Genomic DNA, 16,902 nt, shown 5'->3' on the forward strand with positions numbered 1-16,902 from the left:
GAGATTATACCTGAATCCTCTCCCTGATTCTCCAGCCCCAGGTCCTAGCTCCACACACCCCTTACTCCCATGCCACCTGCGACTGTACCTGAATCACCCAAATACCTTTCCCTACAAACCTGGAAAGAAATGCATATGAAGTCAGAGCATTCGCAGAAGAGGGCAGCAACAATGAAAAAGCTCTAGATCAGATGTAAAAAGAGCAGGCTTCCAGTTCTGGCTCTATACCACGTATTAACTCCATGACCTTGGGGCACCTGGGTGGCTCAGTCAGTTGGGCATCCAACTCTTGATCTCATCTCGGGTCTTGATCTCAGGGTCCTGAGTTCAACCCTGCCTTAGGCTCCACACTGGGCATGGAGCCTACTTTAAAAAATAAAAGTAATTCAGTGACCTTGAACAGGTCACGAATCCTGACCAACCTCACTTACGCATCTGCAAAATGTAGACGATTCTAATAACAAGGACACTAACAGTCATAATAAGAATGACAGTAATAATCAGATCTCTGTACTGCCTACCTCCCAGGAGTAGCCCTGACAATCAAGTGAGACAATAAAGTTAAAGTTATTTTCAGGTATGAATTTGTATGGATGTTCTTGCTGCTTTTCTAAACAGACACCAGAGATTCTCGATGAAGTTGTCAAGTCACGGAGTGGTCACCAGAGTAAACATTCCTTGAGAATTTGTCCACACTTCTTTCCTTAAAAAGGAGAGATCAAAAAATTATCTAGGTGGTGCCTGGCTGGCTCAGTCAGAAAAGCACTCTTAGATCTCAGGGTTGTGAGTGTGTAACCCATGTTGGGTAAAGAGATTACTTAAAAATAAAATCTTTAAAAAAAAAAAAACCCTATCTAATCACACTATTAAAAATTCAATGATCTGGACAAAAGGCAGAGAGTTCAGCCCTGGCGCCAGGCACACTCTTCCCTGACAATACCTTTGTAACCCTTTTGTTCTCTCCTCCACAGACCTGACCATTGGCCAGCTCGCCCTTACTGTCATGGCCCTCACCTCCTCCTGCCGAGACCCTGGGAATAAAGTTTCGATTCTACACAGACAAATGGAAAACTGGGCTCCTTCAAGTAAGAGCTCATCAGAAGGGAGGGGAGAGTGAGGCAAATGATTTTTCCTGAGAATTTTAAGCCTAGAACGAAAGAGATGGGGGAATGGAAAGTGAGGGAAGAAACACAGCTGCCTTTGCTTAGGATCCCTGAGATCATCCCACTGCGAGATATTCACTTCGATTCCAAGTGAACTAGAGAAGACCACTGTCCCCAGGGACACAGACTTATGCCATCACCTGAAGACAGCCTCATCCCTTTTATTCTCTTCTCATGCCGGGTGACATTCTTATTCTGAGAAGTGTTGAAGTTACCTTTTGCTAATATGGAGCCTTTCTTTTTGGACAGGTTTTCTAAACATTTCTATTTAAAAGGTTTGGCTTTTCCCTTTTTCATGAACGTCCTCATTCTGGAGGATGTTAATCTTACGGAGGCCCTCTGTCCCCTTCCCAGGCCCCAATGCTCAGTCTTCGACCTTCTACGGGCCCAGTCTGGCAGTCCTGGCACTGTGCCAGAAGAACCCTGAGACAACCTTACCCATAGCAGTCCGCTTTGCCAAGATCCTGCTGGCCAATTCCTCCCCCTTCAACATGGGTGAGTCGGTCACCACTGCCAGGCACTGCCCTGAGCAGGGAACATCACGGGCACTGAATGGGAGGCCGGAGGGGACAGTGGGAGGGGGAGTTCTCCACGGAGGAAGAACTCAGGATCATGAAAATGTCTACATATGGGAGGTACTTCACAAATATTTGTTGGACATGTGAATTAAGGAATAAATGAAAGGGAAATAGTAAGACAAAGAAACCAGGACGGTACTTGAAATGTCTTGACAATGACAGAATCTTCACTGGAAACAATAAGCATGTCACTCACCCAAGTCAGGAGTTATTTCCAGGCAAATTCTTGAATTATTAAACCAATGTCTAGACTCAGCCATACACTGAACCTTCTCTTAGTGGTGATTCCACACTCTGTTCTTCTCAATGTTTCTCCTTATAACATTCAAATATTCTCTTTCTATTGAACAGATGCTGTCTGGGGGCACCTGGGTGGGTCAGTCGGTTAGGCACCCAACTCTTGGTTTCAGCTCAGGTCACAATCTCACAGTGTGTGAGTTCAATCTCTCTCTGCCTCTCTGTCTGTCTGTCTCTCTCTCTCAAAATAAATAAATAAACAAAAAACATTTAAAATACATAAACAGATACTGATGCTCCTCCGCTTCAAGGATATACTGGAACCATCGTATTCCTTCTTTCTGCAACCTTATGGCTGCTTGTGAATGGAAGCTTCTCCCCTCTATGGCACCAGGTCCTTCTCTGTCCACCCTCCCCTCCTGCAGATGATGGTGCCGACTCTGAATGATGCCGTCTGTGAGGACACTGCTGTATGCCCCTCGTTCATGGTCACATTTTCTCCTCTGCCACTCTCCAAGCAAGAGTGTATCTCAGGTTAACACCCCCTTACCCATGCTTCCTCAACAACCTCTCTTGTCTCAAGCAAATGCTCTCATTTCAGGCTTTCAGACCAAGAAACAAAGGCTCTGGTACGTCCCTGGGGGTCAAGAGCAGACGGGTCTCTGTGTTCTGTCTGGGACCTCATGCATTGCTGGGGTGTCTCTGTCAGTTTGGGAAATTTGGACTTCTTTGCCAACACTGGTTTCAACAACACTGTCTTCCTTAATGAGTTTATGCAAATTTCAGGTGGAGATCCCAGTAGGGAGGGGAAGATCAGTCAAAGAAAAGATGTCATCTGGCAAGTCTTGCATGTGTTCCGGTCTTGTCCTGCCAGCGCTTGCTCATTCAGTCCACGTACATTTTCCCATGCAAATCATGGAAATACCCCTGTGCTGGGTGCCATGGGGGGGTGCAAATTTCCCACCACCCAGAAGCTCACAGAGCACGGTAACAACAAAACAGAGCAGTGAGTGCTGACATTGCAAAACAGGTCCAAACAACACATGCTAAAAAATAAAAAAGGTCAGGAAAGAGACCGCACCTGTGGCATAGGGCTGCCCAAGGGAAGGCTTCAATGAGAGGTGGTGATGGCTCAGCCTTCAAGCATTGGTGACATTTTTAAAGATAAACACTAGCACAAGAGAAATGGGATTGAATCAAGCGCCAGTCTACATTAATTAAAAGCATGAGCTGTGGAGTCACATAGATCTGGGTTCAGATCCTGGCCCTGCTACTTACTAGCTGTGTGGCCTTGGGCCATTATTTGGCCTCTCTGAGCCTCCATTTCCTCATCCCTTAAATGGAGACGATTATAGGTCCTACTTCACAGGTTGTCCTGAAGAATAAAGGAGATCATGTAGCTGGAACACAATAAGCACACAGTAAATGTTGCTTGTTCATATTGTTGTGGTGATGGTTGCCTTATCCCCACTGTGATTCACAGACACGGGAGCAATGGTGACCTTGGCTCTGACTTGTATGTACAACAAGATCCCAGTAGGTTCAGAGGAAGGTTACAGAAGTCTGTTTGGTCAGGTACTAGAGGACGTCGCAGAGAATATTAGCATGAGGATCAAAGACAATGGCATCATTGGAGACATCTACAGTACTGGCCTTGCCATGCAGGTAAACACATCACCAACGCTCTCTGTTGGGTCCATGCCAATACGGTAAGGCTGGGTTGTAGGATCAAGAGACCAGGCTTCTAACATCTCTGGGAAAGACCAGCTAGTTTAACCCGAGGTAGATACCTTGTGGTGCTTATGTCTTAGTCTCTCTACTGGTAAAATGTAGGTTGAGTCTTATTTCTTCCCTACTTCATGGGCAAAGTGTGAAAATAAAACTACGTGAATTCTTTTCTCATTCTTGGGGAAAAAAATACAAGTCAATCCAAGAAACATATCAGTTTATTACTGATAATGATCGGTTTGTTCATAATATTTACAGACTGATGAAAATTTGATGTATAAAAAATATAAGGATATTAAAACAAGTCCGCAAAAAAATAGAATTTTCTGATTCCATCTTGCCAGTCAAGTGTTCTTTTTTTTTTTTTTTAGCCCTTTACCGTGATCCAAAAAATGTGGGCTTGTATGCAAAGGGACTAATGAAAATAACCTAAAGCTGATTGGATGTCTAATCTTTGTCAAGCTCTTTTATAGTCTCGATCTCATTTCAACCTCACACAGTGCTCTAAATGGCAGAGCCAAGTGTGTCTGGTACCCAAGTACATACCCAATCCTATGCTTCCCTGGGAACCCAGATCCCCAGGCTTGGATTCTATGAGACGTTGCTTGATGCATCTCCAAATGCAACCCCCTTCCACTGATTAGGGTTGACCAGAGCATCGTCCTCCTGTGGAAGACATACTAAAGATAGTGGGGAGACATAACCAACTAGAATCATAAATTAAAGGGTCACCTGTGGCCAAATCCTCTAGCCCCAACTGAGAAGTCTGTGCTCCAAAGTCTCAAAATGCCTAGTGTAATTAATTGGAAAACAACATCATGACCTTCTCCATTCAGAAAGCCCAGGAAACAGAGAACCATGGAATCACAATGCCAGCCCTGAACCTAATACACTACAGTGGTAGGAAGAAATCCGTACATGGGGAGGAGTGGAGACTGGCCCTGATTCCACACATTAGAAATTACCAAAGGGCATGAACAGACTAGAAATCAGTTTATGTTAAACGTAAGAGTGAACACCAAGTCCCCACTCCATGTGCCATGTTTAGGAGCAACTGATGAGAACAAAGTCAGCTTCCGTATCATGTCATGGTGAATGAAATTTTGTCATGGAACAAAAGACTGTTTGTTACCATGGCTGAATCATATGAGACCAGTTCTGGGGCTCAGGTCTAGAAAGCTGTGTGGAGTATCACAGGCAGTCTGGAAGGGATATAAGATGGGTTTTATCTATGACTCACTTAAAATGAACTTGCTTCACCTTAGAGAAAGGTTTGCTCTTGTTAGTTTGGCTTGTGAATTGTGTTTGGGATTTTTATCACCTGCAGGGTACACTCTGATATAAGCTGTGCCTGATAATTAAAGCTTTTCCTATGAAAAGACAAAACTTCATTCTTATCCAGATATCACAGGCCACATGGATTTCTAATCAGTTAGGAGACATATCCTCTCCCTACTTGAGTTAAGGCACACATCTAGAGTTTACTCAAGCAGCCTGTAATCTAGAATCGCCAGATATCTAATGCGTAAATTTTTTCTAATTAAAAATGTTCTGGTGTCAAAAACCAGAGGGCTCTGGACATGTAACAACTTGAGTTTGAAGCCCAGATCTGCCACCCTTGTGGGCAAACACTGAATTTCTCTGAATTTCACTTTCCCAATCAGAACAAGGATGCAAGCATAGTTTTTACAAATCACAAGCACAAGGCGGTGCTCAATAACTGTTCACGGTCTCTCCCTTTTCAGCCTTCATTCTTCACCTTCCAGGACGCCAGTGCCCTTCAAGTGGTCTGGGCCACCCACACGGCTTCCCTAGGCATTCATGTGGCACTTCCTCTCTTCCAGAGTTTCATCTCTTGTTTCCATCACTATTCCAAAGGTTTCAAAATTCCTCTGATAGGGATTTAACTTGGAAAGGGACCTGATAAACATCTTCATGCAAAGTTATCAATGGCTTCTCACAGCATAATGTGTCCTTTCTCTCTAGAGTGTTGGCATTGGTAATGTTTTATCCCAAAGAGCTACATCTTACTTTTGGGATTTGTGAATTGAATACAGCAAGTGAACAAGATATGGCTGCTGAGGAGCACCTACCTACCTGATGCCCTTTAAACCAAATTTCCCTGTAAAGTGGCCCCTCGCAAGAGCCACAACTCATGGTTGCCAAAGTTAACAGTGATAGTCATGCCTATCCAAACTGTCTGGTTGTTCATCAACTGCCTTTGGCTTACAAAGCCAGTTCTGACTCTCCTCCCCCTTTGCTCATTTCCCATTTTAAGATTCAGGTGAATCAGCCAACCAGCAATCTCAGACCATTGACATACTCTGATGGTCATGGTCAGACAACCCTAAAGTGAGGGAGATGGTAATGACAGCTTATATAACATACATCACAAAATGCTCTTGCTTATCATCCCATCTGAACCTCAAATGAACCTCCAAAGGTAGGAAGAAATTATGATTTCTATTTGACCCAATGAGATCTAAAACGCAGCAAAGTAGAATGAACTGCTTGGTGTATTTAGCAAGAATCATTTTTGTAAGTAACAGAAACCCAAATAACTTAAGAAAAAAATGGGCATTTCCTATTTCATATAGACTAGAGGGTCCAGAGCTGGATTAATTTCAGGAGCAGCCAGAAGAAAGGACTCAAATCATGGTTTCAGGGACCACTCTTTTTTCATCGCTCAGCCCTGGTTCTCTTCATTGTCTCCTACTCCATGGTTTCTTCAAAGTGGCTGAGGAAGATGGTCACCAGCAGCCCACTGCTTACTTACATGGTCCCAGCTGAATACCCCCAGCAGGAAAGAAAGAAATGCTTCTCTCTCTGAGTGTCTGTATATCAGGGAAGGACTCTGTCTAGTGTGTATGCCCACCAATCACTGTCACCAAAAGGATGGCACGCTATGATAAGCCCAGCCCAGGCCATGAATCCACCCCTGTGGCCAGGGTTGTGGAGCCTCTGGCTGACAGTCCTGATGGGAATACAAAGTGTGGGAGGAGTCCACCAAAGGGTGTGCAGGACAACACAAAACAAAAGAGCTCTCCTATGTTTCGCTGGCCAGGCTGTTCCAGACTAGCTGCCCCTGGAGCTTGCTTTGCCCGGCTCTCACCTTGTTCTACGTTTAAGAACTATTTTATATAAAACATACTATAAATGCAGCAGCCCTAATAGTGTTCCCCAAATCTGTTTGTTGCACAAATATTTGTTGTGTGACTGCTATGTGATAGACACTGAGCTAAGAGGTGGGGACACAGAGTGAACAAAAGAGACATCGTCCTGAACCTTGGGCAGCTCAGTTTTGGACTCTGGATGATCCCCAAGATTAGTGATCAAGTGTTTCCCTTATAAAGCTTATAAAGGCCAACTCTCAGCTATGCCTAATCAACCAATCTCTCCCTCTCCTTCTCTCTCTCTCCCTCTCTCTCCTGCCCCAGGCTCTCTCCGTGACACCTAAGCACCCTCCCAAGAAGTGGAACTGCAAGAAGACCATGGACACAATACTTAAGGAGATTGAGCTGGGGAAATTCCACAATCCCATGTCCATTGCCCAAATCCTCCCTTCCCTGAAAGGCAAGACATACCTAGATGTGCCCCATGTGTCATGTATCCCTGGTAAGAACTCTAAACATCTGCCTTTCCTTGTGGTATAAAGTGGAAACTTATGTCCATAATAATATGTGGATCAATTTCAAGTGGCATATAGGCTTGTTATGTAGGCAGAGACACATCCGATTTCCAATTCCCAAGTGTCATGTCTTAACACACAGCTGCGCCAGCCTGCCCTCAGAGTTCAGCCCCCATGTCCATTTCACTCAGTACACATTAAATGAGCACCTACTATAGTAGGTGGTGAAGATGATGCTGAAGATGATAGTGAAGTGAAATGATGGTGAAGGGGGAAGGTCCATGGTCTTAACAATCAGATGATATATAACTTCACTCATTCATGGGATGAATGCCTCAAACATTACACAGTATCTTCAGATATCTCCTCTTTACAAAGTCATGAGATAGATACATAGACAAAAACCACAACATTTGGAAGAATGAAATAAGCATTAAATAGAAATAGAAGCCACATACAGTGCAAAAGCAAAGGAGGTATGGCCAATCACTGATCTGGTCTGAGAGACTTATGAGAAGAACAGAGTTGGCATTTCAGCCCAGACGTGGAGATCTAAATACGAAGCCTTGGTGCTCCTGGCACACCAAAGGAATGGGGGTGGAAACCTGGCACGTTACCCTCTGATTTGAAATATCTCTATTTTATACAATTAAAAATACAATACAAGGATACTTAAAATTCAAACACTGCAGAAATGTACACAAGGAAAGTGGGAGTCCTGCATAAAAATTTTATCACTCCAGAGGTAACTAGTCCTTGGTAGACATACTGCCAACTCTTCTTTGTTATCAAACACTAGTATAAAGCACTATTCATCTCATGTTGCATGGACTTCCCGAGACAAGCAGAGATGACTAAGCTCCTTGTCTATCTCAGAACAGAATCTATAGAGACCGCGATCAAGCAGCCGGATCCCAAGCACAGCCACATTCACCTAACTCCTTAGACTGCTTCCCAGTGATCTCCCCACCTTCACAAGATGGCTTTGGAGTCTTTCCTACCATTCTACACTACAGTTGCCCAGGTGTTTTGTTAAATGGCCTGAAACTTACTACCAGTGCCTCCAGATTCACAGTGGAAATTCCTTCAACAAAACTCATGTTCCTTGTAAAACTAGCTGTCAGCTCTTCAGCCAAAAACAACTCTCTAGAATGGAAATGAGAGCTCCATGGACCACACCAGTTCCTCAGAACAACCCACCAAGGACACAATATCATTGCCATTCCTTGAAATGTTTGTTTTTTGGTTTGTTTTTCTTTTAGGATGAGTCGCTAACAACAGAGATTTTGCACCTAATAGTACAAACCCCATAGTCTTTAACAAATTTGGCCTGTTTGCTCTTCACAGGTCATGAAGGGCAACCAACCCTCCCCAACCAAACCAACCCTGCTCCCACCTCAGCATCCAACATCACCGTCATATACACCATCAATAACCAGCTGAGGGGGGTGGAGCTGCACTTCAATGAGACCATCAATGTCAGTGTGAAAGCTGGATCGGTGCTACTTGTTGTCCTAGAGGAAGCCCAGCGCAGAAGCTCCATGTTCAAGTGAGTGTTGTAAGCGACACGCACATTCCCCCCAGGCCTTGCCTGAATTCCCATTCTCTCTCTCTCCTGCCTTTTCTTACCTTTTTTCCCTTCTGATAATTTAACAGATCTTCATCCCATCACCCCTCAAGAGGCCTGCAAACTACCAACTAGGCAAGGCTCTCAGGAAACATTAAATCACCCAAGTCAACATATGATAGAGGTTTACAAACAGGAATTCAAAGGGGAGAGTCTGTTGTGGATTGGAATAGTCCAGAAAGGCTTGGGGCTTTGGACCACATTCGAAGGATAAGTACTGTAGGGCAGATATGGGTAGATGGTATTCTAGGAAGAGGGAATGGCTAGAAAGAAGCATTCAAGGGGTGTTTGGGTGGCTAAATGTCCTCAGTTAAACGTCCAACCTGGGCTCAGGTCATGATCCCACAGTTCGTGGGTTCGAGCCCCACATCGCCTCCATGGTGAGTGTGCAGAACCTGCTTGGGATTCTCTCTCTCTACCTCTCTCTCTCTGCTCTTTCCCCACTTGCACTTTCTCTCTCAAAATAGATAGATAGATAGATAGATAGATAGATAAAAAAGAAGAAGAAGAAGCATCGGAGGCAGGAAGAAGCAAGGAATTCTGGGAGCGAGTAGTCCAGCGTGACTAAAGAAGAGAATACAAGACTGAATTAAGTAAGTAACATCCAGAAGGATAGTCTGGGTAATGTAAAAAATCTGAAAAACCAGGCTCAGGAGATTGGACTCCACATTATGGAGAAGCATTGCAAGTTTTTAAGTAAGAAAGGTCATGTTGTAAAATGTTAGTTGGTTTGAGAATGGGAGACAAGGAGGAAATCTGGGGTGTGCCTATGGTCATGAATCTATGAAGTAATGAAGATTCCACGTAGGACAAACAGATTCACACCAAGGAAAACTCCACAGGTCTCTGTGAGAACTGGATGCAAGGGGCAAGAGAGAGAGAAGCTTCCAAACTTTTGATAGGAGTACCAGAAAGAAAGAATGTCTTTCAGAGAAAAAGACTTAATTCCTTTAGACGTGTCTAATTGTATGTGTTCAAAACAGAAGCACTGGGGAGCTTTTGAAGGGAGAAGCATGCAACGCTCCTTGGGGGTGTGAGTTGGAGCCCCATGTTGGGCATAAAGCCTATTAAAAAAAATAAAAAGGGGTGCCTGGGTGGTTCAGTCGGTTAAGCATCTGACTTCGGCTCAGGTCATGATCTCATGGTCTGTGAGTTTGAGCCCTGAGTCGGGCTCTGTGCTGACAGTTCAGCCTGGAGCCTGTTTCAGATTCTGTGGTCTCCCTCTCTCTCTGACCCTCCCCCATTCATGCTCTGTCTCTCTCTGTCTCAAAAATAAATAAACGTTAAAAAAAATTTTTTTTAAATAAAAAGAACATGAGACAGGTCTACATGCCCATTATACGCATAGCACCACTTAAGCCCAAAGAGGCTAAGTAACAGTCCTAAGATCACATGACATGTAGCTAATAGAGTTGAGATCGGAACCTAGACTTGACCGCGAAGCTCATATTTCTTCCACTGCCCTGTCATAAAGGGAAGAATACAGAAATAAATCCAGAGGAGAAAATTAAGCCTTGTGAGGTGGTTATAGTTTGCAAAAAGAGGAAGCAGGAGAGAAAAATGGAGAAGACTAAGATAGCAGAGGGAGCAGAGGGAACATGCCAGGTGCTGGAAAGGAAAAGAGGAGAGTCTTTGAAAGGGAAGGTGACATGACCCCAGTCCTGCAGAGACATGCCAAGGAGAACGACTGACCAAGTCTGAGGGAGTGAAGCTGAGTGGGATGTGGAATCTACCCCACAGGATTGGGCTCGGGGAGTCGTGCCTGCTGTCCACGGCCCAGCTCCATAATTTCCCTGACTTCTATACCCAGGTCGGGATCAAAGTTGCACTCCAAGAATACTCAGCTTTCAAACAACCCTCTGAATCTACCTTACTACTTCTCTGAGCTTAGCTTTAATTTTGCCTGATTTTTCTTTTTCTGACTGTGAATGTCATAAATACTTACAGTAGACAGGTGGGGGGTGATGCATAAAGGAGAAAACAGAACATCTACACTACATGCACAACATAATCACTGTGGACATGTTTTTATCCTTTTGTAGGTGGTTTCTTCCCATGCATATTATAAACAGTTGTGATCCATCACATAGATGGGATAGCTATTTCGTGTACAATTTATGTCCCACATTTTCACTTAACATTATTGGAGGAGCATTTGTAATGTCACTTAAAATTACTGAAAAATATAATTTTGTAACTGCAAAAAAATTCAGTCTTGAATATTCATCCCACAATTCACGTAATTATTCACCCATATTTGGGCATTTACATTTTCTTCAATTTGCTTATTGACAGGTTAAAAAAAAAACTCCCTTCAGGCTAATTTCATTTCATTTTAAGTGAAGTAATTTCATATTCATTAGTCATTTTTAATTTCTCTTTTGAGCATGATTTTATCTGATGTATAAAGCATTTAGAATGTCTCTGTCCCAGGGCGCCTGGGTAGCTCAGTCTGTTGAGTGGCTAACTCTTGATTTCGGCTCAGGTCATAATCCCAGTGTCATGGGATCGAGCCCCATGTTGGGCTCCATGCTGGGCATGAAGCCTGCTTAAGATTATCTGTTTCTCATTCCCTCTTCCCCTCTCCCTTCCTCTCTCTCTAAAATAAAATAAAGAGAATGTCTCTGTCCCTTCACCTTAACCTCTTATTGCCTTTCCTAAATGAGATATTAATCACATACATGATTTTATTCTTACAGATTTGAAACCACAATGACATCTTGGGGCCTTGTTGTCTCCTCCATCAATAATATTGCTGAAAATGTTCATCATAGGACCTACTGGCAATTCCTTAGTGGCAAAACACCTTTGGATGAAGGTGAGAAAGGAAAGGAATCTGGGAATCTCTTCCATAGTCTGAAGGCTACTTTCTTTCATTCTCTTCTTTAATTCATTCATTCAATCAGCAAATAATTGAGATCATATGTATATATATGATAATCATACATACAGTGACTATGCATATATATTCATACACGTATATTATGAATATACATATAGTGATTTGATTGAATGATTGATAGATGATGGGATAGATAGATGATAGAACAGGTGGCTGGCTTTCTAAAATAGCTTTTTTAGGGCACTCGGGTGTCTCAGTTGGTTGGACGTCTGACTTTGGCTTAGGTCATGATCTCACGGTTCATGGGTTCAAGCCCCACATCAGGCTCTGTGCTGACAGCTCAGAACCCAGAGCCTGCTTCGGATTCTGTGTCTCCCTCTCTCTCTCTGCCCCTCCCCCACTTGCACTCTGTCTCTCTTGTCTCTCTGTCTCTCTGTCTCTCTCTCTCAAAAATCAATAAACAAAAAAATTAAATCAGGCTTATTCTTATGTCTGCCAATTGCTTTTCTTCTCTGAGGAAAGAATGATAAACAGAAAGCCTCTGAGATCCAAAAAGATTTGGGCCCGGAATTGTCATTCTTTCCAATGCCTGGCAACTTGGAAGCCATCAATACCGCCATCATCTAACTTTCCTGCCCTGAAACACAAGAATTCTCAACACACTGCCCTTCCTTATTGTCTGCAAAATCTTCAAAAATGAATATGAGATCTTTCTACCTTGAATGCTCTAAATTTGGCTTAACTAAGCAAGTTTAATAGTAACCACCATTTACTGCACACTTACTACGTGTCAGGTACTGTATTAGGCATCTGGCAGTCATTATTCCTAGTGCTGAAAATGTTTCTTCAGGGTAAATATTATGAATGCAATTTAATACATGAGGAAAAGGAGACTCACAATGTAAGGGGCTTCTCCGAAGACATACTCCACATGGCAACTCTGAGCCTGGAAACGAGGACTCCCTAAACCTCAGTTCCATACTCTTCCATACCAACGGAGCTGCCCATTTCACTCTGTGATGACTTTACTCCTCCAACAATGAGCTGATCCCCTGGGAGGTGGGTGTGTTTATACGCCCCACGGTCACCTCATGTTCTTCTCTGATTGTTTCTAGGCGTTGCTGACTACATACCCTTCAACCATGAGCACATCACAGCCAATTTCACACGGTACTAAGGACGAAGTGGCTTCAGGTTCTCTCAAACACCTTCAAAGGATGATGGAATTTTTGTTCATTTCATTTCAAATCTACACCAAAAGGTGGAAATCTACAATGCTCCCATATTCCTGGTAAAAAAAACATGGAAAACACTGTGTAGAATAAATGATTCAAACTTCCCTAGAGTCTCAACATCTGTGACCCGTGAAAAAACGTCCAGCTTCTCAAGGCACTGACTGCCAGTCATAATTTAAACCTAGGGTAAGAGGAGAAGAGAGAGCCCAGTTGATATTTTTAGAGTTCATTCTGATCTTGGTTAATTAACCAACACATTCCTTTATTTCTACAAATGAAATGATATATTTTTTAAATCTCCTATTTTTTTTTTCTTATACCAAGTTCTACTTTTCAAATCACTTAGTGAAATGGCCAAAATTATTTCATATGAGTCTCCCATACAACTAAGTAAATGATGATGTACTTCTCCCCTTCCATTCCTAATATTGATTCTTGGCAAAATTAAGTTAAAAATGTATATTTTTATATAATATATATATAAATACATATTTAATATATAATTTGTATTTAGTATGTAATTAAAATTTAACATAACTTTTATATATTAAATATAAATACACATCTAAAATCCCACCCCATAAATATTACATATTTTACATATTAAATAGACATATAGACATATAACCCCATCCTATATACATATTTGAATGAAAAATTAAGCTTTCAAAGACAATCATAACTTTCATCTCTGCTGGTAGGAGTCAACACAGGGACCAGCTTTCTAGTGAAGGATATGAAAATTGTATCAAAAGGGACATCTGGGTGACTCAGCCAGTTGAGCATTCAACTCTCAATTTTGGCTCAGGTCATTATCTCAGGGTGAGATCGAACCCCACTTTGGGCTCTGAGCTGAGCATAGAGGCTGCTTAAGATTCTATCTATCTATCTATCTATCTATCTACCTATCTACCTATCTACCTATCTATCTATCTCTCCCTCTACCCCTGCCCCCACTCGTGTTCTGGAGCTCTCACTCCCTCTCTAAAACAAGAAAGAAAATCATATCAAAAGACCTAAAATGTTCTTCAGTTTGACCCCCCCAATCCCAATTCTGAAAATTAGACAAAGGAGAGAATCATAATAGGACACACATATACAAGAATCAAAACATCCACTGAGGTAATTAGACAGCAAACTTACATGTGCAGCCTCAGTACACTTCCTAATACTGAAGCCCAGAGGCATACAGACTCGCCTGCCCTGTCACAGGTCTCCCCTCCCAGCGTCTCAGAATAAGAGCCTGCCCTCTGGTAACAGTGGTTCCTGGGAGAAGAAGGTGTGAGCCACCAGCCCAAGCCCTCATTCCAAACATGCCTATTAGATACGTCACTGTACTCCAGAAGAAGGCCAGGACTGTTACCATGGTGGAAGGCACCCTCAGGGGGTGTGAACAAGTGCTCTCTCATAACATGCCATGATACTCATAATATGGAAAACATGGCAACAGTCTACCTGTCCAACAATAGAGCAATGGACAGGTAAACCCTGGTAGATCCATATGATGGGATACTTAAAAATCACTGAGATTCTTAAGTTCCACGTGTGAATGAAGTCATACGGTGTCTATCTTTCTCTGACTGACTTGTTTCACTTAGCGTTATGCCTCTAGATCATCCATGTTATTGCAAATGGCAAGGTCTTATTTTTTTAATGGTCGAATAATATCCCATTATATATAGAGACCATATCTTCTTTATCCGTTCATCTGTGGATGGACACATGAGTTGCTTCCATATCTTGGCTCTGGTAAATATTGCTGCAACAAACATTGGGGTGCGTATATCGTTTTGAATTAGTGTTTTCATTTTGTTGGGTAAATACTCAGTAGTGGAATTACTGGCTCATTTGTGGAATTTAAGAAACAAAACAAATGAACAAAGAGAAAAGAAACAAACAAAAAAACCGAGACTCTTAACTATAGAGAACTGGTGGCTACCAGAGGGGAGGCAGGTGGGGGGATGCATGAAATAGGTGATGGGGATTAAGGAGTGCACTTGTCATGATGGGCACTGGGGGTCGTATGGAAATGTTGAATCACCATATTGTACACCTGACACTAATATAACACTGTATGTTAATTATACTTGAATTTCAAAAGTGAATTAATTTTTTAAAAAAGAAATGTGATGCACTATTAAAATTAATTTTTTGATGTTTATTTTTATTTTTGAGACAGAGACAGAGAGAGAGACAGCACAATGGGGGTTGGGATAGAGAAGGTGGGGGACAGAGGATCCGAAGTGTGCTCTGCGCTGACAACAGTGAGCCCGATGCAGGGCTTGAACCCATGAACCACTAGATCATGACCTGAGCCAAAGTAGGATGGTCAATCGACTGAGCCACCAAGGCATCCCTTAAAATTAATTTTTTTTAAAAGTCCATAAAATTCACATTGAAGATAAATACTTGCAGACATGGAGAGACGTTCACAATGCATTATAATGCCACCCATGCCAGAGTATTATAGTAATTAACTGTGACAGAATTAATGGTCACTGATTTTGTTGGTTTGCTTCACTGTGGTCTACGTTTTCTTCATTCGATACATAATAATTAAGCAACTGGAAGATGAGGAAAATTATTTTAAACAAAGATGAGTTTTTATTTAACAATATATTGGGCAACAAAGGGAAAGGGTGTGTGTGCATGTGTGTGTGTGTGTGTGTGTGTGTGTGTGTGTGTGTGTGTGAGAGAGAGAGAGAGAGAGAGAGAGAGAGAGAGAGGACTGTCCCCAAATTTTACAATTAACTGTGCGTTCATTTGTACTGGCAAGGGTGGGGGACAGGCGAGCAGGTTGACAGTGGATCTCCTATGACAAGCTGCAATTCCATTTTGAGGAAGTGCTGTAATAAAATGTAGTCTGTGGGTCATTACTGCATAATGCGTAGTGCCCAAGCATGGGTTCAGTTATGGCTTCAGGGATTATAACAAGCGGCTTTTGCGACCTCTACTGGCCGTGGCTGGTAAAGCCTAACTTTCTTCAGGGAAGTGGTCAATTTTCAGCATGATGGTTTTTGTGAAGATGCTAGGGAGAGGAGGGAGGATTGCTTTTTGTTGCAATTCCAATTGCAATTGTATTTTCCTTTAACTAGATGTATGAATGACCTATAGCAAGTACATGATTGAGGACCACACTCTGATAAGGACGTGGAACTAAATAGAAAATCCTCTAGCCCCTTCCTTCCCAGATCTACAATACTTTGAAATGACAAAGAATCTTGGTTGGAAGTACAAACTGCTCTGAGATTTATAAGAAGAACAACAACAGCGAGAAAGAAAAAAGAACTGTGGACAAGAAAATAAAAATAGAAACAGAGACAGAATAGAACAAAATGGTTCCAAATTTTATCTTGGACACCAAACATGCAAAACAGCCATGATGTTTTTTTGCAAAGTAAAGTGAATTTGACCAAACATATAAAAATATGTAATAAAAGGACAATAATTCAAACAGTGTAGCTCTGGCTTCAGATCAGGGAGAACATGGGAATGGGATAAAATGTTTAAAAAAATTATGTGGGAATTTAGTGAATTATAAAATCATATAATCATCATATTAAATGATGATTTTCAACTTGGCCAAAGAATTATATTATATCCCTATTTCTGGCCCTTATAAGCATATTATCAAAGTCAAAAACTCTTAAGAAAATAACTGGCAGATTTTACTGTGTAAAAATTATAAATGGTCCTACCTCAAAAAAAAAAATTAAAGGACATATTGAAATTTTTAAAAAATTGAATCATATACACACAGGAGTTAATATACTTGATATATAGTAAGAATTTTTGAATGGATAAAAAATATAAATAATACAATTGATAATTGATATATAGACAAAGTACAGAAGCAAGCAAATC

General features: G+C 41.9%; 1 protein-coding gene across 2 annotated transcripts in view; it reads left to right on the plus strand.

Moving 5' to 3' along the window:
• Positions 1 to 13,544, plus strand: part of CBLIF (cobalamin binding intrinsic factor) — a 20,543-nt gene extending 6,999 nt beyond the window's left edge. For both annotated transcript variants that reach the window (XM_049646003.1, XM_049645999.1), the window contains exons 4-10: positions 972 to 1,085; positions 1,518 to 1,658; positions 3,462 to 3,643; positions 7,144 to 7,321; positions 8,682 to 8,883; positions 11,661 to 11,779; positions 12,919 to 13,544. In XM_049646003.1, the coding sequence (XP_049501960.1) occupies positions 972 to 1,085; positions 1,518 to 1,658; positions 3,462 to 3,643; positions 7,144 to 7,321; positions 8,682 to 8,883; positions 11,661 to 11,779; positions 12,919 to 12,980 (998 nt within the window). In that variant the 3' untranslated portion in view covers positions 12,981 to 13,544. The remainder of the gene's footprint in view (positions 1 to 971; positions 1,086 to 1,517; positions 1,659 to 3,461; positions 3,644 to 7,143; positions 7,322 to 8,681; positions 8,884 to 11,660; positions 11,780 to 12,918) is intronic.
• Positions 13,545 to 16,902: the final 3,358 nt, after the last annotated feature.

The sequence above is a fragment of the Panthera uncia genome, chromosome D1 (assembly GCF_023721935.1).
Source record: "Panthera uncia isolate 11264 chromosome D1, Puncia_PCG_1.0, whole genome shotgun sequence".
In the NCBI taxonomy this organism is placed as follows: domain Eukaryota; kingdom Metazoa; phylum Chordata; class Mammalia; order Carnivora; family Felidae; genus Panthera; species Panthera uncia.